The sequence below is a fragment of the Lonchura striata genome, chromosome 3, assembly GCF_046129695.1.
Source record: "Lonchura striata isolate bLonStr1 chromosome 3, bLonStr1.mat, whole genome shotgun sequence".
Classification (NCBI taxonomy): domain Eukaryota; kingdom Metazoa; phylum Chordata; class Aves; order Passeriformes; family Estrildidae; genus Lonchura; species Lonchura striata.
Window position 1 is genome coordinate 104639858 of NC_134605.1, and position 23155 is coordinate 104663012.

Here is a 23155-nt window from a genome sequence, read left to right on the forward strand (position 1 = left end):
TGTGTTTGCACCACTGTCCCATTCCTCGCTCCTGGTGGCTTCAGTGCCTTTGGCTGCTTAGACCTAAAAATCTGACACTGACACTTCTGCCCTGAAGAGCACATGACACAGAAACCTAAGGGCAAAGACCTCAGCTGACCCCTGACTACTCAGTTCATCCATGAGAAAATAAAAATCAACAACTTGGCCATGGCCTAAAAGGTTCTCATACAGGGATAAGATGCCAACAGAAAATGCAGTCATTCCTTCTGTGGACAAAGACAGGAAGCCTGAGGAGAAATAAGGCTCAAGATATTACAAGGAAAGCAATAGCTATGGGAATGTTGATTAGAAAAGGTGTGGCTTTTATGCCACAGAAAGTATTGAATTCAGTACCTTAAACCAATAAACAAAATCCACACACAAACAAAATGCTATCTCTGAGTGACAGATGCAATGAGGGTGACTTCCCTGCACTGTGGTGTTACACAGATAATTTATTTGTCAAGGCCCTCCATGGATCCATAAGCTACCAAACTGTTTTAATTAATACAGAGATTAAAAAACTACCCAAATAACAGTGCTAGTGGAGTGCACAGGGCAGATACTCTTTTAGGGTCCAGCTCTCATCCTCCTGTAACATGTGCTGCTGAACTCTAGAGGAGTGAATCCTAATTAACACTGCAGTATGTGCAGTATTGCACATACTGAGATGGATATAAAAGATGGAGAGACTCAAGCACCATATCTTGGAACGGAGTAATGCAGAGTTCTCTCATCAACACAGTGATAAAGAAAGTCAACCTAACAAAAAGCACAGAAGGGAAATGAGTTACAGATTAATGCAGAATCCCTACACTGCATCTATACAAGCACACTAAACAGCACCACATATATTCCCAGACACTGGAACCCGAGAGCACCTACTAGAAACCTCATTTACAGTGTCTACTGGAACCTGACAAAGCCTGGCACAGTTCCTACACTCTGGGCAGCTATCATGCCCCCAGATAACTCTTCACCCCAAGATTTGGCCCGATGGAGAGACCCGTCAGCAGCCAGTTTGGGTACTGGGGCACACTGCAGATGGTGAGGAAGTTTAATGCTGTGCATTCAGCCAGACTGTGTGAGCTGCCCTCCAGGCCAGGGAACAGGCCCTGGCAGTAACAAGCACACCTCAGCCAGTTCACTGATTCAGATGTGGGCACAAAGAGCAATAACCACCTCAGCTTTCACGCTTCCCTGCCTTTTGCAGTAATTATCAACCTAGCCAGATGATTTAGAAAAGCATTTGCATTTCAGCTGTACAATGTTCACTGTAGGTTCAGTGCCCAGTCACAAAAGGCAAGCAGCTTTGTAACAAAGATCTGAAACACAACACCTGAGTCGACAGGAGAAAGAAAAACAAGAATTTTAGACCTGTGAAAGCAACAAATGTTAAGTGTAACACTGTGCTCCACATGCTGGATCTGAAATGCCATTCAGCAACCAGGCACTAAAGGGAGGGGAATAGAGATGTTCCAGAACATCATAATCTTCTCTTTGAAAGATACCCCAAAAAGAGAGGGGAAAGCAATTCCAGAGCTTCTGAACTGCTGTACGTTTTTAGTTTGCTAGGTCCCAGTAGCACTCTGAGTAGTATGATGCCTGAGCCCCTCCCAAAAAGAATATGTAAGCACAAATGTAAGGGCAGTAAGGAATTCACTGGTGCTCTTTCAAAAGAATAAACATCATTACCCTCCACCCAGAAAAAAAGAATTAGGTCTGATTTGCAGAAAAACATTTAACATGGAATTAATTTCAATAATAACTACCAAATTAATTTCTGAAAGCATTACAAGGCAGAAGCCAATCAAGATTATGCCAAAACAGTTTTTTAAAAATACTCTAACACTGAACTGAGATACACAAACTTATTTCTTTCCCTACTTAATTTTCATTCTTCCTCTATCAAAGTCTGTAAATTATTCATAAATCTCAATTTATGTCTAATTACACCACTGAACCTACAGCAAATGCACACCCTCGCATCCTGTGGCTAATTGCGCCTCGGTGGATCTGCGTGGGCTTTGGACAACCACGCTGAAGGCGCACAGGACCCGGAATTTGGGGTGTGCCCGGCTGGCTCCAAGCGCTGATGTGCTGCCAGAGCCCAGCACGCACCAGCCCTGCCGAGTCGCAGTGCCGGCGTGCCCTCTGCTGGAGCAGCCGCTGTCCCAGAGCTGCCAGCCCTACCAAAACCCTTCTGCCCACTAGCCCTACCAAAACCCTTCTGCCCACCAGCCCTACCAAAACCCTTCTGCCCACCAGCCCTACCAAAACCCTTCTGCCCACCAGCCCTACCAAAACCCTTCTGCCCACCAGCCCTACCAAAACCCTTCTGCCCACCAGCCCTACCAAAACCCTTCTGCCCACCAGCCCTACCAAAACCCTTCTGCCCACCAGCCCTACCAAAACCCTTCTGCCCACCAGCCCTACCAAAACCCTTCTGCCCACCAGCCCTACCAAAACCCTTCTGCTCACCAGAGCCAGCTGGGGCTCCGCAGCCCCTGTCCCTGAGCCACAGCTCCTCGACAGCCTCGCCCAGCTCTGCTGCCAGATTTACCCCGGGATGGGTGCTGGAAATGCAGTGGCGAGGCTGGCTGAGCCCAGCAGCCCCGACTGGAGAGCGGAGAATTGCCTCAGTTTGGGTTAGAAGGGGCCCTAAAGAACATCCTGCTCAATATGTAAGGGACACCTTCCCCTAGACCAGGCTGCTCAGAGCCCCATCCAACCTGGCCTTCAACAGTTCCAGGGATGGGGCAGTCACAGCTTCTCTGGGTAACCTATGCCAGCGGCTCAGCACCCTCACAGTCAAAATTTTTTCCTTGCATTTAATCTAAACCTTCCCTCCTTTAGCTTAAGGCCATTCCTCCTCGTAACCAGTCCCTCTGCTGCTTTCTTACAGCCCCTTCAGTACTGGGAGGGGTCTAGAGTCACCCTGGAGCCCTCTCCAGGCTGAACAGGCTCTCTCAGTGCCCTCACAGGAGAGCTGTCCCAGATTTTCGACCACTTTTGTACCCTTCCTCTGGATCTGCTCCAACAGGTCCATGTCTTTCCTGTACTTGGAACCCCAGAGCTGGATGCAGCAGCACAGAGGCCTTCCACAGGTGCCAGAGAGGTTCCACAGAGTGTATTTTTTCAAGCAAATCCCAGACATGATGCAGAGCATTCTCACACTTTCTAGTCAGAAAGCATTGTTCTGCTGCAACAATTCTGGACCCTTTCAATTTGACATCCTCTGTCCATTTTCCAGGAAAAAGTTGTATATCAGCATGTAATACAATTAAATCTTGCCTTTCCTGGTTATCACTTACAGCCCTTTGAAAATCCTTGATGGATCCTTGATGAAAATCCTATGGCCCAAAATGTCAGCATAGAAAGTAAGCACTGCTCTAAACCCCATTTTATCAATGCTATTACAAAACAAAGTTTGATTTGATTAATATTCAAATATTTTCCTTCTACTGCCTGTAATTCCTTCAGGTCTTGATCCTGCAGTTATTCTCTCCCCCTCCATGCCTCTAACTGAACTCTGTGAACACTGTAGAGCTGAACCCCCACCACCTGTAAGTCAGCCTGAGTGCACACACTTCAAGGAGTTCTGTCAAGTCACAATATCAAAGGCTCAATCTGCTTCACTTCAAAAGAGTTAATCATGCAAATACAGCCAAGCATGTGCACATTTGCCAGGTCAAGACCTTATTTGCCTGTAACAATTAACATCCAACACAGAACTTAAAAGACAGACAGGGATAGGCTGAATGTTTTTTTTTTTCCACTGGGAACAAATAAATAAGTTGAATGTGATCAAGTACAGCTAGAAGGTTAAGAAAACCACCATGAAGTTCAAAGTGAAAGTCTGAAGTTTGTTACTAATCCCTCAAATCTCATGCATGTGCCTTGCCCCCCTCTTTCCAAGGGCTTCACACAGGGAAGTACACACCGGAATGGCTGCAGGATACGAGCCTGGGACTCGCAGATGTGTGCAGAATTTGATCCCACTCAGTATTAATGCTATTTAATGCCTCCTTTCCTTTCAAAAGCTCCTTTTACTGCCCCATTTGTGACCTCAAACTTGTCTTCATACACTTTGTATCCACTGCAAGGATTTCAACAAAATGGAGATCTTAGAGCTAACTCAAGCCCTTTACCAGCCAGTGCACACCAACAAAGAGCACACTGATTTTACAGTATTTCATGAAAACTGGGGCTACAGTGACTTTCTTCTTATAAAGCCCACTTCTTAACACTGTCAGAAAAGGGAGATCCAGCATCTCTGTCCTTTAAAACAACCACTAGCTTTGGATACAGGAATCAAAAGCATCCCTTCTCCCAGGCAGCACAACCCAAGCTTTCACTTGGAAACTCTCAATTCAAGCCATACCAGAATTAATGTTGCTTGGTGACCCCGTGGGTATGCATTATGGTAGATTTTAATTACATGACCACATGCTGTTCTCCTCATCTGTTTTGCCTAGCAGAAGAGCCAGAACTCTAATATTTCTTTTTAATCAGCATGAATCCTTAGTAGCTCCTGAACCTATTGCTACACTGATCTTGAATTTTTTTTGCCCCTCCCTCACATTACAGAAGCCATAAGGTGAAGGAATTTATCCTCACAACATGCCTGTATGGTCAGGAAAAAGCAACTCCAATGCACAGATTTTGAGGCCCCCCCAAAAAAAAGAAGGCCAATGTATACAAAAAGGCAAGGATGAAAACATAAATTAATACACACCCATGTACTCATACACTCCCTCATTTTAAGAGAGGAAGACAGTAAATATAGTAAATGTCTCCCTAAAATGTGCTATGCCTGTCAAACATCAGTAGTTATTTGTTCAGCTCTGAAAAAGAAAAAATTTCACTAACAAATAGCTTGTAAAGAAGAATCAAAATAGATGCAGATACAAAGAGAAGGCACTGAAGGCTGGGTGGATTTTTGATAAGGCTGGGAAGGGAGAAGTTAATTCCTAAAAAAGCTAAGGTGTGGCTGGAAAAAATGCCTTTAAGAAAAGCAGTCTTTTCTTTTTATCACAGAAAATGGCAAATCTACAGGCAATAATTAAATATCACCTTGGTAGCAGTACCAAAGAGAAAACCAATTTCCCTCTTTCAGTGGTACAAGAGTATTCTGACCTTTAAAAGAAATGCAAAGAAATGCAACTGACTTTTCCTTTAATTACCAAATATAACCTTAAGGTTATGCAGTCCTACAACCCACTTGCCCTATTTTACAATTAGCATTTTTTAAAATTAAAAAATCCCTCCACTTTCTAATAATTTAGAATGTCATCACAGAAGTGAATTTCTTCTCTTAATGCTTCACAAACATTTTAATTAGAGATGCCATAATGCTGATTTTTCATAGTCCTGTTAAACTGGGGAATAGGGCACTCTGGATTATTTAGACCCACAGGTCAGATCTGAAATCTCTTTTTGATGTTCATCAGGTTTTTGTCATAGGGCCTTAACACATCTCTCGATCTTGACAGGACAAGACAACAGAGCCTCAAGCTGCACCAGGGAAGATTCAGGTTGGACGTCAGAATTAATTTCTTCATTGGATGTGCTTGTTAAACATTGGAATGGACTACCCAAGGAAGCACTGGAGTTACCAGTCCTGGAGGTGTTCAGGAAACATCTGGACACGGCACTTGGTGCTCTAGTTGACAAGGTGGTGATCCATCAAAAGCTGGGTCAATGGTCTTAAAGGCTGTTTCCCACCCAAATGATCCTATGATTTGATCCTGGAGACCACAGCTAGTTTAGAGGACACTTCTGCCTTGCTCACCATCCTTTCCCAGGAAAAAGAGGAGCAGCTGGTCCTTCATGAAGGCCCCGAGGGCAGGGGGGAGTGGCTGCTCCTCTGAGACCTCAGGAACGGGCACAGGGCAAGGAGGAGCCACAAAACACAGACCTGGCTCCCCAGCTGGCCAAAACAATCTGAAAATCGGTATCCAGAGACAAGGAAAATCCTACCATGCCTGCCTGCCTTCTCTAACCTACACGTCACCTCAGCGCTGTGACACTGGCTCCAATTAGACAGTTTCAAAAAAAGCAAAAAAATATGTCCTCTCTCCCATTTTGCCCACTCTGCTCCAGAAGAGGTACACAGTAGTTTCTTCTTCCTTATTTCAGATGTCTCATCTCACTGTACTCTGATACAAATTTGACATGTTAGATCTGCTGCCCACTGCAGCTTTGTTCTTCTCTGCTGTTCTTCAGATACCTGCCTCTCTTAACACTTCACTGCAAACTCTGGGGAAGGGTCACAGCTCTTGTTCATGCTGCTCCAGAATCCAGCAGAACAGGGCACTGCACAGACACTCTGGGGCAGCCACAGGATTGGCACTTCCCTCCAGGTTAAGCCATCTGCCTACATGCATGAGGTGTCAGCTCCCATGACAGATATTGGTAAAATGAGATCTTGGTGAAATGTGACTGAAGCTCAGCTCACCTGAACATAGGCAGCCAGTGGCACCTTGGATGCTGCACCGTATTCTCCTTGCTGTTTCAGGGCAGTGCCAATGCCTTTATGTCCTCTGTCACTCCTGCCAGCCCTGTGCACACACCTACGGTAACTTAGGGGCTCTCAAATGGTACAAGACATTTATGCTATGCAAAGTGGGCTCCCCCAGCCCACAGATGCTCAGCTACATCCTTTTCAGCAGCACTGTTGTAAATGCAGGGGATGGGAGTTTAGAAAATGAAACACAGACATCTGCAGACTGTTCTGCCCAGAAAAAGGGCACATAGCCCATGCTATGTGAGATGCTTTGGGGTATCCAAAAGGCTTGTGTGCAGCAGGTTAATACCACACAAGATCTATGGGAAACCCACAACTCTTGAAGGCCAGGTAGAAAATCCCAGGGCATCTCTGAGTGCACACAGTAATTTGTGTACAACTCTTCTGACCCTCAAGCATTTTAGCCTGGAGTTGAAGCCCCCCATTGCAGCTGTTTACAATGTAGATACTTTCCCCTTATGGCCAAAGAAGAGACATTTGCAGAGGGTGAGTCACATCATTCCCCTCCTCCCCACTGACCATATAAGTATGGACAGACTCAGATTAAAATATCCAACTTACAGAGAGATAAGTTACGACAGGTGAATCCCTCTGTTCCTTCCAGTAATACATTCAGACAAGACTCACTGGAATGAATCAATGGAAAGCATCCATCCTCAACCTCCCAGCTCATGGTTTTAAGTTACTCTCACACAACAAACTATATAAATATCATATTTAGTCAGCTGAAAAAAATGTAACTGATGAGATAAATGTTATTCTCGTCAGGCTCCACCAGTTTTCTTCTTCATGAAGAATGAAACGTCAGGAGGCCTCACCAGAGGAGAAATCAGGAAAGTTCATTTCACTTGAGAAGAGCAACTGAGTGCTGAAGATCTTCCCAGAAAGAGACATGGTAACAGACAACCCCAGCAAGCAGAGGGGACACAGTACAAAGTCTGTTTCCCCTCTTTATAGACAAGCTGATTTTATCAACTTATTCTTAAATTATGCAAAATGAAGTTAGATGACAACAACCCAGTTTAACACCTCGGGTGTAGCCAGATTCTTTCTTCCACAGAGCTGTGTGGACAAATTACATAATATAAGCAGGCCTTGCTGCATGAAAAAAAGCAACTGCACATCCTCTTATCTGCCCATGTCTGGCCCTTCCCTGCCCTAAAAGAAACTTTAATGATACAAGTCACAGGCTCAAGGAATAGGTGTAAATCAGTACTGAATTACAAGCCCCAAAATACTCATTTTTAGCCAGGAGCAGTTCCTCAGCTGACATTATGGAATAGCCACATGACACTGGCACACAAAAGGAAACACTGCAGGAGCGAGAACAAGCTGTCAGGGATGAGGAGGGTGAAGAGAACAGATTCCTCTGCCAGCATTGCTGCTTTTACCATAGTTATATATAGCGCAAGGTGTAGAATAAATGCAGATCTCACTTGTTGTACAGCATTTCTTTGCAACACTGCCACATGTTTATCTGCAAAACGGATTGTTTAAATAGGCTTTTATCAACTATCTTCTCACAAGTTGCAGTTACACTACAGGTCATGATCTACCAGGTAACCACGTACTCACATCACTCTGACATTACAGTTATTGCTAAAACATTAGAAAAAAAGAGCAGAAAAGAGCAGATGGCCACAGCATGCAACAGGGTGTGCCCCCTTATGGTCAATGGACAAAGAAATGCACATTTTGGGAGTGGTTCAGCAGGCAGCTAAAGAAGATTAAACAGAACACCCTAAATGCACCTTTTCCTACCAGCTTGACAGAGAGTCCCATGGACAACAGCTTAAGTGGATGTGCACTGTAGGTACACAGTTTGTGCTAACTGGGAGTGGGGCTGCAGCCCAGCCTCATCCCCAATGAGCTACAGCTGTGAAAAGCAGTTGAACAGTACTGAAAGTAATGAGCCATGGAGTGCCAAGGTGCACTGAGCAACCACGGAAGGGAACAGAGGGCACACAGGGGCAATGCATGAATGATAAGGGGTATAAAGGTTGAGCTGAAGAACAAGAAGAGCAGACACTTGAAGCCTTCTGGTGGGGGATGGTGTGTGTATGAGTGGGTGCTTGAAGCCTTCTGAAGTGATGATGTTACTCTGTATGGGTTGAAGCTTTCTGATCTTGTATGATGACACTCTGTGGATTGTGGCCATCTCAACAGCAACATAGGGTGATCCTGACATAATCCTGAGGTGATTTGGGCAGATGACTGCAGACCCAAGAGCATTAAGATGGTGGAGCCAGGTGGACTAGGAGCCTGGGAACCAAGCAGGCAGACCAAGGACCTGGGAGCCCAGAAGTCTGGAAAACTTATGAGACACCAACCCAAAGAAGAAGGGTGTTGCATATACTGGTACAAAAGAAATAGAGTGAGGCTATGCACTTTGCTTATTTAGAAAGAGATGGCTTGGGAGCTAACACACAAACTGCCTTTTTATTAAAATGTGGGAGAGTACCACCTGCACTTTTGCTCATGCTGCTGCCTGCCACTCTCTGCAGGTGGGGGGGGGTGAGCCTCGTGCCCCCTGCCACGCAGTCTGGTGAGGTCCCAGGGCAGTGCTGGGTTCCCCCTGAATGGCAGAGCGTGTGGTGGGACACAGAAGTGGTGTGGCACAGATGGAGGTGGGAAATGGCATGACCACAATGGTGGCTGGTGCCACAGCAACAGCGCAGCCCCCGAGGAAGGCAGGGGGAGGTTTGCTGGGTCGCTGCTGCATAAGCACTGAAACAAAAACAACCTGAAGCTCTGGCACAGAAAACATGTAAGAAAACTTTCTGAAATCGTGTCATGGTTGTCTTGACTCCAATAGTGCACATGCCATAGATGGGATTAATTTCACCTGTTTTAAGTCACATGCTGTGCTTTCAAACCTTTACTCTGCAGGTATAGTGAAAAAGACAATCTGGCTAAATAATATTTTATATGGACACTTCCTTGTAAACTTCTCTTACTAAGGATTTTAAAAGCTGTGTCTAGGTAATAGACCCATTCAAATAAGCTTCTATATATTTACTTCATGTTTCTGTACAAAGTCTACTACTGATACATATATTAGAGAAACTAATTAGTAGTAGAACTTACAAAAAGGTTAATTGGTTTCTATTTGTTGATCCATAATGAAAAATGCCTTAAAGGCAGAACAGTCATCATGACTTTTAGCTCCTGGAATAAAAAGTTCAATTACTGAGTGGATAATGGAATATGCATAATGGAATAGGAATTGCAGAAATGGTACAGACTGTGTTGTCCTACCAAGGACCTTGACCTGGAAAGGCTGTGATTGATGATGAAGCATCTGCTACATCATGACAGAAATAATCAAAGCTGATTAAGAAAGTGATCACTAACGCAGGTGTGATTAAATATTTACCATAAATTGAACCACATCTTCAGGCTTGTGCTTTGCTGATTTGAAGGCAGCCAGTCGGGTAACGACAACAATGTGATACTCAACATGGCCAGACATCATCTTCCCACGGATTTCCTGGTATTCCGGCACCAACAAATCCAGCCCGGTGTGCGTATTCTGAATTTGCCTAGAGAAGAAAATACACAAAGTTCAGGCACTGGCACAAAGGCTTTTAGCTGTCCCTCTCCCAGTTACAAGCCCAAGAAAATCAATGCAAAGGCTCTCACCGGAACAGGACATCACACAGACCCTGGCCCAAACACTTCCTACTCTGTAACAAGACAAATTTGGACATGGCCTGTTTCCTATATTCCATCCCAAAGCACATGCTATGAGCCACTGCAGGCAACATGCCAGGAACACATTTCTGTGAAGAGATGTGGATTCATTCAGAATGGGATTTCACTTGCAGGAGCTGCAAGCGCTCTTAGCCCAGCATGGCAGATAAGAAGATCCAATGATCTCTCATCAGGTTTATTCTGAGACAAAGGTCTGTTCATAGTGACTCATGCTGAGCCCTACCCACCTCTCCTTTAAGTAAGGACATACCCAGAAATGACAGAAACAATAACTGAAAGGTGCCATGAAAGAAAGAAGGAGCTCCCTGGAGCACAGGGACAACTTGAGGTTTGTGAAGAGCCAGCCAGGGAAGTGGATTAAAGCTGAAATACAAAGGAAGCTGCTGGAGCAGACTGACGGGCCAATTGCAGTTTCCACTTGTGAAGACTCTTGAGGAAAAATAAATATCAGGACTGAGCAAGTTAAAGGAAGACATGATCCCTCAGAGCTGCTTTCTGGTTTTGGCTATCTGATACACAGTCTTGTTGCCAAACAGCCTAAAGGGCACACTAGCCAAGACATCTAGGCTTTCCCACAGAAGATCCTACTGGAAAAAGAACTACCTGTCCTTTCATACACAGTTAAAGCATAGCATTAACCTCTGAGAGCTCCAGCAGTCATAACCACCCATGGCTCCTCCTAGAGGAAATATGTAACAGGAGAATTGCTGCTGCAGTTTATTCAATGCATTTTTTTCCTCCTGACTGCTTCAGAGCCACAGAACTGTAGTGCCACCTTCCCCCTGGATTGCCATCTGAAAATATTTATGACATATTTGCAAGAGGAATGCCAGATCATATTAGAGTGCTCACACATCAAGAGTAAGACGAAGCTGTTGGAGGATTAATTGGTACATTTAATGAAATAAACAGTCTGTTTCAATAGCCTGAAAACCAAAACTGATCAAAGATTCCTTCCCCAAAATTACACTATGCCAAGCCACAGAACACTTGCTGTCACTGGAACCAAGTATTCTGCCAGAATCAGAAGTTCACCATTCAGAGGACTGAATACCCTCTGAACACATCTCTGAACACATTCTTCCTATGTGTGAGTGTATGTTTTTTCAGAAAAATAGAAAGGACCAAGAAAACCAAAATAGGATCATTAAACATTTTTTTTCTGCCTTTTTAAACCTTAACCATGAGGATTATCAAGTTCCATCTTCTCTGGATTTCTTGTGGACTGCAGAGTTCTTGTGGAATTCTACCTCTTCCTTCAGGAAGTTTAGAGTCATTAACACAGCTGCCCTTTCACCTAAGGATACACAATGCATAGAACTTAATAATAATAACAATAAACACTTTCAAGAGGCTTAAATAATCTAGTTTCAAACAAACTTTCAAAAGATTCCTCTCATGTCAAAACTTGATCAGTTCTTATGAAACCTGAGCTTCCCCAAGAAGGCAACCTCTGAATTTCTAATTCAAAGCTTGAATAAAAAGCCTTTTAAAGAGAGTATCTTGAGAGTTCCTGATGAATAGGATAACAATAAACAAGGACACAGTTTTGTACCCAATCCTCTTTGCAAGCCATATTTAAAGCATTAGGGTTTTAACAATAATTCTACCATCTCCAGTCTTTTGACGATGCTATTCTGTCTACACTGTTTCTGTTCTCATGCTCTGCCAGTCAAAGACTTTACACATCCAGACAAAGTTTTGTTCTCAGTTACACATGGTAGGCTCTAAAACACAGGACCAGTAGTGCCTGTGTGTGAATACACAGGTGCCTGGCTTTCACACAGCAGCCTGTGGGAGCTGAGTAACAACCATCATCTGGAACTCTGCCTCCTTTGGTAGCAGCCAAAATGCCGACTGTAAGGGCATCTGCCAGTAACATCAGCTGGATCTGGACCCTTTTACACTACACCTGCAGCAGAGGATATGCTCTTAGAAGAGACTTACAGATCACAACAGCCCTAAACACTATTAAGATCACCAAAGGACTTTGCCCACTCTGGCAGAAAAAGTATGAAGTATATATAGTCTTCTATATAAAGAAGGAACTCCTCATCTGTGGCCACCAATGCCTCCAACCCAAATGTGCCCCTGTGAATTCCTGGAAATATGAACAGTAGATTAAGCCACCTGATGGGGATCAAGATAAAGGCAGTACTATTGCCCAAGTTATCTCAAGCCTAAGGAGAGGTAAACAAGAATGGGGGAGAAGAGTGTAACACTGCAAGGAATCCATAGAGATCAGCTCAGCAACTGTGTTGAAGGTCAGCTCCTGACTGGAGGAGACCATAGTCCACTGACTCAAAAGAGACACAGGACATTCACACTCACATGTAGGCCTGAGGGTATTTATCCCTTCTGATGGGGCATAACAGGCTCAACTACACAGGCATGAGAGGCAGCTGTCATGTCTTAAAAGGTGTCATAAACCAGCAAAGTCACCCAAAGCACCCCCAGATTTATCTCTGGGGCTTTCCATCAGAGGATTTGTACATGATTCACAGAGTAGCAAAAGGGCAAAACTCCACCCTGCAGGGGAGCTGCTTGGGCATGCCCACACATACCTGATTGTGTATTAATTAACCCATTAAACTTTATGTTTTGTGGGACCCATTAAACTTTATGTTTTGTGGGACCCTTACCACCAAAAAGGGCAAAGGACCAACAAAACACTGCTGGATCCATGAGGTTAGTGATTATCTTTCTACTTAATTGTTCTCTCTCTGCCTTTCCTCCCACCCTCTTTTCTGTCTTTCTCTCGCACATTTTACTTAATAAAATCTGCATCATTGATTTTAGCATATGATCTCATTTGTACATTAATTTGGGCAGAAGCATCTCTCTCGAATAATCACAATAATCACACCTTAACAGCTCTCCAGATGTGCAGTCACTCAGAGGTTGTGACTGCAGCTATGGCAGCCAAAAGCTCTGTCACTCACACTCAGGAAGGACTCACTAACCCAGGGAAGTGTGTGAGTTACGAGTCCTCCAAAGGATGTGTGGATGTGGCACTGGGAACAGGGTTTAGTGGTGGACATGGCAGTGCTGGGTTAATACTTGGAGTTGATGATCTTAAAGGTCTTTTCCATCTCAAATGAGTCTCTGATTCCACTTCTGTTAACACAGAGTATAAATGACTAATTAACCTGCTTTTCACCTCTAGTATAAATAAAAGGAGTAACGACCAGTGAATCATCCTTAATGGCCTTTAGCTGAAATCAACCACGTACAGATGTTCTGAGATGGCACAATGACAACTTCCCTGTAAGAGCTGCTGCATTAGAGTTCTGAAACTGCAGTGAAGTTAAGTACCTTATGTATACCCAGGGTTTTTCTGTTAAAGTTGTTAGAAGTCTGTGCTAAAATGTCATGGAAAATTATGAGAGGGAGGGGGAATAGCTACATTTTTGTTTGTTTGCTTTAGGCCTTATGATCATTTTCATTATCATCTCCTACAGGAAACCCAGCCCTATTATCTTCTATAGCAATAGGACTTATTTTTAAATATAAAACTGATTCTAAACAAACAGAAATCAGCAGGGAGGCTGAGGAAACAGAGCATACTACCCAAAGTGCTTCCTAGTTCTTGCAATGCCTTCAAAATAAGCAGCCTTAATGTTTTAACTAATTAAATACTGTTATTATTATTCAAACAGAATCAGCACCTGCAAACCCCAAGACAGAATATAGTTTTACTGCATAAAAACAATTATTTTTACACTTGTGGCTTTTTTAAAAAAGCAGCAAAAGGAGAAAACTGGTTGTTTAACTTGGACATACTGGTTTATTGCTTCTACTCTTCATTTGAATCTAGTTTATCTCCACTTTACACTTCTGTCTACAAAACAGACAGTACACTGGAGACCTGGGCACATGGTTAGCCTTCCTAACAGGAACCTAACACACCCTAACACAAGGAGACCATTCATACCAGCAACACTACTGTGAATCAGATCATTGCACAATCAGATCATGCAGGATTGGCCCAGAACACAGGAAGTGCAGACTAAAAAAGTCAGCTGAACTGAGCAGCTTCCACAGTTCATGGAAGAGCTGGGGTTTCATTCCTGTTTTTTGATTTGCATATAATAATTAAATTGTATCTTAATTAATCTACTTTCCGTGCTGAAAGGCCAGCATGGGGAGTAGCTAATAGCCACCTCCAGAAAGAAGGTAAAACAAGAGATACAAGTGCTGTGACCAGAAATACTTATTCCAGCATCTGTGTGGCCAGAAGAGCAGTCTGTGCTTCCTGCCTTGACAAACAGCCCTGCCAGCAGCTCCCAGCTCCAACAACCTCTCTCCAGAAGGGACCAAACTGTAACATCCCTGGTGTTAACAGAAGGAGAAAAAAATTGTACAACTAGCTTTATTTAGTAAGTGAAGGCAAAGTACTCATTAAATAATTTATTTCTCTATATAGTCTAACTCAAATATACTGATTTTATAGGCTCCCCAGAGAGGTGATCACAGCACCAAACCTGACAGGGTTCAAGAAGTGTTTGGACAATGCTCTCAGGCACATGGTGTGATTCTTGGGATGTCCTGAGCTGCACCAGGAGTTGGACTCAATGATCCAAGTGAGCATATTCTATGATTCCATGGTTTGTATTACCACAGCAACTAGGAATCCTATTCCCAAAAAAAGTATGCGGAAAAAAGAGTGGAAAAGGGCACAACTATACAGATATTTCACCTCAGAAGCTAGAAATTATGTTCACTTGCTAAAGTCTTAATCCCACACATACCAAATTTTACCACTGAAAGCTTTTCAGTTTCAGTGGGACAATTTGCAAGTGGGTCTTTTTCAATCTAACAACTGTAAATTAATCCAGGTATTTGGATTTCCATTTCCAAGGCTAAACTCAATGTAAAGTCAGTCCTACAAAGCATCTGTAAGTCATATCAGATACATTTGAAGGTTTAAGGTCACAGCTTCAAGGAAAGTCCAGCCCTGATACAGCCAAATATTTAAGGATTAAAATAATGTCTTTGAAGTTAAAGTGACTGAAATAGTCATTATTTATGTCCTAGGAGGTAAGGACCTTGCTGAATCAACACTTATGCTTCTCATGTCTCATCTGATAGCAAATTGCTTTCATGTAGTCTCAAATATCTCGTGAGGATTAAAACAAAAAGGAGAGAGAGAAAGAGATCTATCAGTTTCCCTATAAAAGATTGCCATAAACGTTTTCTTTTTGAGGTATTTCTCATCAGGATTCCTCTACCACACCTAGTTAAAAACAGGGTTTAGAAATTTAATGCAACGGAAAGCAGCGCCCTTGCACCACGCAGGGGAGAGCTTCGAGAAGGTGGGAAAGGAGAATAATAAACTCCTGCTGCCCATCCCTGTGCTCCCAGGCAGAGGGGCCCGAGGGGGGCACGGGGTACGGGATACGGGACACGGCAGGGGAACGGGCACCAGCCCAAGCACCGGGGACACCGCCGCACAGCCCAGGACAGTCCCAATTCCGGCCCACCCACCCCCAAACACCGACACGGAAAAGATTGTCTGGAGGGCGACAGCACACGCTGCGCCAGAATGGACCCGGAGTTATCGCAAGAGGGAAACACAGGACGGGATCACCCAGGGATCTCCCGCGGCTGAGAAATGCAGGAAAACTGGAGAACAGATGAAGTGCCCCGGGGCAAACCTACACAGCGCCAGCCGGCTTCCCCTCAGCCTCCGCTGCCCCGCTCCTTCCCTTTCCCCTCCCGTCCGTCCTGCCCCGCCGCCCGCCCCGTACCTGCTGGTGAGCAGCACGGCGGGCGCGGGGCCGCGCTGCTCCATGGCCGCGGGAGGAGGTCCCGCCTCCCTTCCCGGGCCGGACCCGCCGCCCGGCCGGATGTCAGGCGCCGCCGGCTCCGGTGCAAACAGAGCGGGGGGAAGAAAACGTCCGGCACGGGGAGGAAAAGGGAGGAACGCGGCTCGTAGTCGGCAGGATTCGAACCTGCGCGGGGAGACCCCAATGGATTTCTAGTCCATCGCCTTAACCACTCGGCCACGACTACACCGACGGGCGGCAGTGCCGCCGCGAGAGCCACACGAACTCATCCCCGCGTCCCCTTGCTCCCGGCACCCGAACTCCCCCGGGCCGCGGGGCGGCCTGGCCGCTCCTCCTCCTCCTCCTCACGGGAAGCCGCTCGCACGCATTCCCGCTGGAACGACGGGCACGGCTCTGCTCCCCCAGCCGCGTCCCGGGCAGCGCCAGCCGGGCGCAAGGCACGGCCACACCGCTCGGAGCGGCTGTGTGTTCCGAAGGTTTTGGGAAAGAAGCTGGCCCTTCCGCTGCGGGCAGCCGCGGGCGGACCTGGCCGCTTGGGTATCCCGCGGTTTCCCTGCGCTGCTGGGCGGGGCTCCTGCAGGGAAGCGCTTGGGAAAAAGGCTTCGCACCGCGCACAGCTTTGTGGAATCGCGGAGTTACAGAGTCGTTATGGTTGGAAAAGCCATCTAAGATCATGGGAGCCGATCGTTTACCCACCCACCATATTCACCACTAAACCATAACGCTAAGTGCTAGGTCCACATGTTTATTTGAACACTTCCAGAGACAGCAATTCCACAAATTCCCTGAGCAGCCTGTCCCAATGCCACCCTTTCAGTGACTAATTTTTTCCTAATTCCCAATTTAAACCTCTTTAGGTGCAACTCGAGGCTATGCCTTTATCTGTCACTTGTTCTTGGGAGCAGAGACCGACCCCCACCTGGCTGCACCCTCCTTTCAGGTGGTTGTAGAGAGTGGTAAGTTCCCCCCTGAGCCTCCTGTTCTCCAGGTTAAACACCACCAGCTCCCTCAGCTGCTCCTCGTCACATTTGTGCTCCAGACCCTTCTCACCAGCTCTGTTGTGCTTCTCTGGACAGACAGAAACCACAGCCAGGAAATATTATAAAAGTAATAAAAACCAGGTTCTGACACTGCATCAGTGCAGCCAGCCTTCAAACAGGCTCAGCACCTCAAGTGGGTATGCATCTGTGTCCCCAGGGAGGAGCAGCCCTGGAAGGAGGACCTAGTGAGTGGATTAAGACTTTTCACCCCAGAAAGGAACAGCTGGAGGAGTTTGGGAGTGATGAAATTGTCAAAATCAAGAGAGATCCAAGGTGGCAGACACAGAACAATCTTTTGATGCTTTTGGTGAAAGAAGAAATCTGCAATGTGAAACCCACGAGTCAAAACAAAAAAAAAAGGGAGACTTCATAGGTGGGATTCCTTCCTAAATCCCCATTGTTTTCTCTCCCTGCCACTACAAACCTTTTGTTAAGCAGTAAGCACCACCACCCAGCTGCAGTCTTTCTGGCACAGGAGTTGCAGTTTCCAGAAGTGCTGCAAGCCACCAGAAAATGCTTTTGGAACCTTGATCATTTTCATGTGGCCTCTGAAGGGTTAAAAAGCCCCAGGTGGAGTTCCTGAAAGCATATAATGAATAGTTTTATGGCTAAACAAATTGCTTCTCCAATGGCATTTTTATTTCCATTTGACTTCCTGGATAGTGCCATTTATTCAGACAGTAACAAGGAGTAAGCAGCTGGCAGTTTGCTGTCTGAGACAGCAAAAATAGAGCAGGACCTGAGCCCATGAGTTCCCACTGAAGCTTGCTGAGCAGAGTCCTTCCAGGTGTTGCCAAGTGCCTGTGGAGGTGCTTCAGAAGCTGGGGATTTTCTCCCCAAACAGGAGTGTCTGCTTGGCCCCAGTAAGCTGCCACTCTTTGTCCAGGAGAGGCTGTGCATGCTATGTCTGTGTACTCATGGAGAAGTCCAAGCACTGCCTGTTTTCTGACTTCCTAACAAGTCTTATCATATATGGCATTTTTATAACTCCACAGCCCATATCATCGTAACATATGAATAAAAACAAGTGCCTCAATGGTGCTGAATCTGAAGTTGTGGAAGTAATCAGCTGATTCTCCCACAAGGTTAGCGCAGTCTTTGTTCAGATGGTGACAGCGACTGTGAAGAGTGAACCTCTGCATAGAAGGTGGACACAAATCAAACCTTTGTAGGAAAAACTAATATGCCAATAGAACTATCTGCAGGACCTAAGCAACGACTTGCCTCTTTGAGAAGCAACCTCCAAGAATATTTGGAGTTTGATTCCCATGTTGCTTTGGATGTTACACAGAAAAAGTCTTCCACTTAACCATTTTTTGTACTCAATTATCCACTGGAAACCTGCAGGGGAAAGCCTATGGGAGAATGTGCAAAGAATCTGAGAACCAATAACAGTAACAGTCATCACTTATAAACTTACGTTTTCCTGCCTACTACTTGGGTTACCCTCAGCTGTTCCTATCTCTTACTCCCCTTTGCATCAGTTAAATTATCTGAGAAAAGGAAAGACGAAGAAACTCTCTGAGGTTTCAGGACTATCTTCTTTGGGATTTATGGCTTTTTCCCCTGCCTCTTAGCTCTGCAGTACTAACTGGTATAGTATATTTCTTGACTTACTTTTATCCATTCCTTTTCTGGTTTCTTTCTTTCTTTCTTTCCTTCTTTCTTTCTTTCTTTCTTTCTTTCTTTCTTTCTTTCTTTCTTTCTTTCTTTCTTTCTTTCTTTCTTTCTTTCTTTCTTTCTTTCTTTCTTTCTTTCTTTCTTTCTTTCTTTCTTTCTTTCTTTCTTTCTTTCTTTCTTTCTTTCTTTCTTTCTTTCTTTCTTTCTTTCTTTCTTTCTTTCTTTCTTTCTTTCTTTCTTTCTTTCTTTCCATACCCTCAACAAACTGAATCAGCATATTCATGCAGTCTGTATTTACTAGCTTAATTTATGCATAGCCTCTGTAGTAAAACAATTAATTTGCATAGAATAACTGCCTAAATAAGAATCCATGTTCTTTTACTGCAGGAATGTATGGTACTGTATTAGACTCTCTGTGGTTTCTGCATAAATGAGGCAAGGCCAAAGATGACTGCTCCAAGTGGGAGAAGATACTCGAAGAAAAGGTAAGTCTGATTTCAGTCAAAAGCTTCTAGAAAGTGAAGGAAAAGAATCAGTGGGAGACAAGTAATTAAGCTCAACAGAACATTGAAGGAGTTTGGTGGGTTTTTTTTGGGTTTTTTTTTTTTTTTTTTTTTTTTTTTTTTGTCTTCCAGGTGTCTGAGCGTTGGGAAGTGTCTATATAAGAGGAACTCATGCTGAAAAACAGTATAATCCAGGAAGGCTAAATAATATCCCTCCCAACACAGAGGTAATGGAGAAGCCAGGTTTTAAACAAAGAGTTTGTGGGGAGTGCATATAGCCTCTTTAGAGGTGTACCTGTTTCATGAGTCAAGTGGCTGTTTCTGGTTTTACTACCACCATCATAAAAAAATCTTTTAGCTGCCATTTCACAGAAGCAAAAGGAAAATGAGTTATTCTTAAAACTCAGACACCTACTATAAGTAAATCCCAACTGCAATACAATATCCTTATTAATGTCATGATTTTTGGGACACCTTTTGAACATTTGGGTTCAGCAGTATGGTTCTGCTGGTCTGGGAGTACCAACTACATAAGTATTTTATGGCTTGTGTCCTGAGCTGACTTCCTTGATAACCTTGTTTTTACACTGATATAGCCTAGGTTTTCACTTTACCCAGTTGCTTGTCACTTTGTAGTATGAAACAAGAATATTTTCCCTCAGAGCTACTATGTCCAGCACTGGTAGAGCTCTCAGAGCAAAGGGCTTCTGGAGGCTCAGCAGCAGCTGGAAAATGAGTCCATCTAATTTTTCTCCACTTCTTTCTTCCTTTCCGTGACGTTTCTACTCTCCTTCCACAATACCTCTGCTCTTCTAACCACTGACTACACACAGGAGCAGGAACTGCAGGTGTTTCCTTCAACACAAGGCAAAGCAAGGAAAAATAGTGTAAAGGGATTGAGGTGGTTCTTGTGCTTGTGAGTCAGCTCTTAGCAGGTGAGGTGGGCATCCCCTGCCACCCTGCACTGCTCTCTCACCAAACCTCTGCCCTGAAGCATCACAGATCAGGGAGACCTGGCTTTGAGCCCCCTCCCAAATCTGCTCCCAGACACTCAGCACAGGCCCATGGGGTGTGGGTATTACAGACCCAATGCCTCAGACACTCAGCTGAGAGTGACTCAGGCTCAGGGACATCGCATCAGTTTTGTTCTCTGGATCCGTTTTCTGTCCACTAGAGAGCACTCAAATACCGCCTATGGACGCGGGATGGGCGCTGGTGCTGGCTGCAATCCCCAGCTGTGTCTCATCCTGCTTGTTTTGCATGCAGTAGAGTTAATTCTCTTCATAGCATCTGCTAAACCATGGCACTCACCCTTTGGGAGCCCACTGCCCAGCTCCTGTTTGGCACCATTCACTTGCACTCACAATCCCACCAACTCAGCGTAACCCTCAGCTTGTGCTCAAAACCTGACCCTGGGACCAGTTACACTGGGATTTCCTGCAGAGCTAAAGTCAGTAGTGATGTGTTTGCAGTTAGGACCGATGTTTGTATTTACTTTTGATGCACAATTTACTCCCAATAATTAACTTTCACTGACATGTAGCCCAGAGGGGTTTTCTCAGCCACCTGCCTCAGCATGGATGCAGGGGGACTGAGTGGTATGAAAAAGGGGAAGAATCACCACCTGTGCTCGAGGACTGCTCACCAGCCATCTCCAGCAGGCACTGAGGTCCCACAAAGGGTTAAAGCAAAGAAGAAAAACCTCAGCCTGTTAAAATATTGAGTGATTTGTGGCTGGGGTCTGTTCATTCTGCTCGATGCAAACGGACAGCAGCCCTACAGTTTAATCCCTCTCTGTTCTTCACAGGGGCATGGGGAGATGAAGAGTCTCCATCAGGGTCAAGGTGTGACCCCATGAACTCATCCCAGGGTCATGTCTGTCTCCTGGACACTGAGCAGGGACTAGCTCTTGCAGCACTGCATCCCTGCCTGGGTGTGATTCTTGGCAGCTCATGGATTTGCTTTTCATCTCCCCAAAGCAGCAGGAGAACAACAGTGAGTTTATAAGCCCAGAGGAAATTGTCCACCAAGTTTTGAATCCCTGGCAGAAGACTCTAGCTGTAATAATGGCAGGATAAGGGGAAATCAGATCCCTGCTTAGGGTATAGTAAATAAAATGTGGGGGGGGGGGAAAGCAAGGGCAAAGGAACATATTTAAAAACAAAATAAATCAGCTATGGAAACACAGTTTAAAAGCTGAACATGGAATTTTTTCACAGCCTTGATTTGGGAGAGATACAATATAATTTCATTACTGAAATAGGTTGCATTATGAGTCCAGTGAGATGATAACTCACTTATCACTCCTAAAACACTATTTGTTTTCAGATGACAATTACAAAACCCAGATGTGAACCACTGGGAGATTTTATATTAGGACTGGGCTTCTCAGTGAGTTTCAAAGGTAGCCAAAATGGTAGATTTAAAGTTCACTCTTGTTATATGATGTGGTAAGGTTGTTGATAGCCTGTCATGGCAGTCTTTTAATCTACACACCTCCTAAACTTGGTATCAATTTATTCTGGAGAGAAGAGAGCAGAGTTATAGAGCTGTTATTCATTATGCCTCATGCTTTCCTCCCCACTTTAAACATTTAACCTGTAATATGATGAGCCACATGTCAGGAATAATCTAGTATAAACCATAGGTAATCCCTGCTGAAAGATAAGCCTGGCTCTTGACCTGCTGCAGCCCTGGAATTAAAATTCCACCTCTCTTAAGTTTGGGGGTCCTAGGTAAATCATGGATAAGTTTCATGGTAGCCAGTGAGGAAGAAAAGATGAGATTTCCTGGTTTTCCTCAGTTTAATAAAACCAAACTCTAAAATGCAGAAAATTGTCTGTGTTACTCAAAATTCACATATACAGTAGATAGATACAGTGATTTTTATTTATTTTCCCCCCAAAGAAAAAATAGGTTTTGAGTAGTTAAGTCTTTACATAGGAGCAATGGAAAGTATTTCTCCAGTTCAGGAAAAGTGAAGGAACAGTCAATAACTGCCCAAGTTTCCACCTAAATATGTTTCCAAGGTTTTCAAGTCCATCTTCACCACACACCTGACCAAAGCCCGTGGCCAAGGATTTTACCATCTCTTCCCTCACAGCCACCAAATAAGCTCTGGAGGTGTTTATGTTTGTGCTGAGTTATTTAGTTGGAGATGAGCAGGAGCCCAAGGCCTGCTTGGTTTTGGTGCAGGCTCCTGGTTGCTCCTTACCCATGTGAAAGTGTGGAAGTGATTCCCTTTATACAGATTCCCGACTGTAAGTGTAAAGGCTGAGAGTGATGGAGACCCTGGCTTCTCTGCTGAACTGCCCACCAGAGCACAGTGTGAACCATCCTGGTTAGAGCTGGCCAGATTTTGTTCCTGGATTTCCTTTTAAAATGAGGAAACTTTTCAGGGTCATTGTTGGAACAATTCCTCCATTTTATGAGTGATTCTGGACCCGACTGAAATTCTCCCAGAAGAAAAAATTTCAACTTTCAGAATTAGCAATAAAAAGAAAAAGGCTGGGAGGTGAAGGGGTGTTAGTATGTTATTCTTCAGCACTTCTTCCTAAAAAGGTGTGTGGGATTGCTCTGTCTGTTGCTCCATGTATCTGCCAGTCTCTGTGGCTGCTCCCCACTGAAAAACACTGCAATAACTCAATGGCCCATTTTAACCAAGCACAACAGAGGAGGAAATGGCTGGACAACTTTCAGCTCTTCCAACCACTGTAAAAACCTGGCAGCTCAGTAGGTGAGAGGCCAGGATTTGTGTCCCTCTAAGGGAAAAACTGAGGCATAAATTCAGCAGATACCTGTTTGATTTGGCTCACCAGCCACTTCTCATATACCTCCAGTGTGCGATGGAAATAAAAGACAAGTACAATGCAGGCTTTTTGGTAAACTGAGTCACATTGTTTCTGCTGCATTTTTTTCAATCCAAGATAACTAATTCAG

The 23155-nt window shown here is 44.6% G+C and overlaps 1 protein-coding gene and 1 non-coding gene across 2 annotated transcripts in view; both read right to left on the reverse strand.

Annotated features, from left to right (window-relative positions):
• HS1BP3 (HCLS1 binding protein 3) overlaps positions 1-16183 on the reverse strand; it is a 53104-nt gene extending 36921 nt beyond the window's left edge. Inside the window, exons 1-2 of the mRNA XM_021525336.3 lie at positions 16015-16183; positions 9927-10092 (exon numbers count right to left, since the gene is read on the reverse strand). Coding sequence (XP_021381011.2) covers positions 9927-10092; positions 16015-16058 — 210 coding nt within the window. The 5' untranslated portion in view covers positions 16059-16183. The remainder of the gene's footprint in view (positions 1-9926; positions 10093-16014) is intronic.
• A 14-nt stretch (positions 16184-16197) lies between these two features.
• Positions 16198-16279, reverse strand: TRNAS-AGA (transfer RNA serine (anticodon AGA)). The gene has a single exon. It is a non-coding gene; the product is annotated as a tRNA-Ser (tRNA).
• Positions 16280-23155: the final 6876 nt, after the last annotated feature.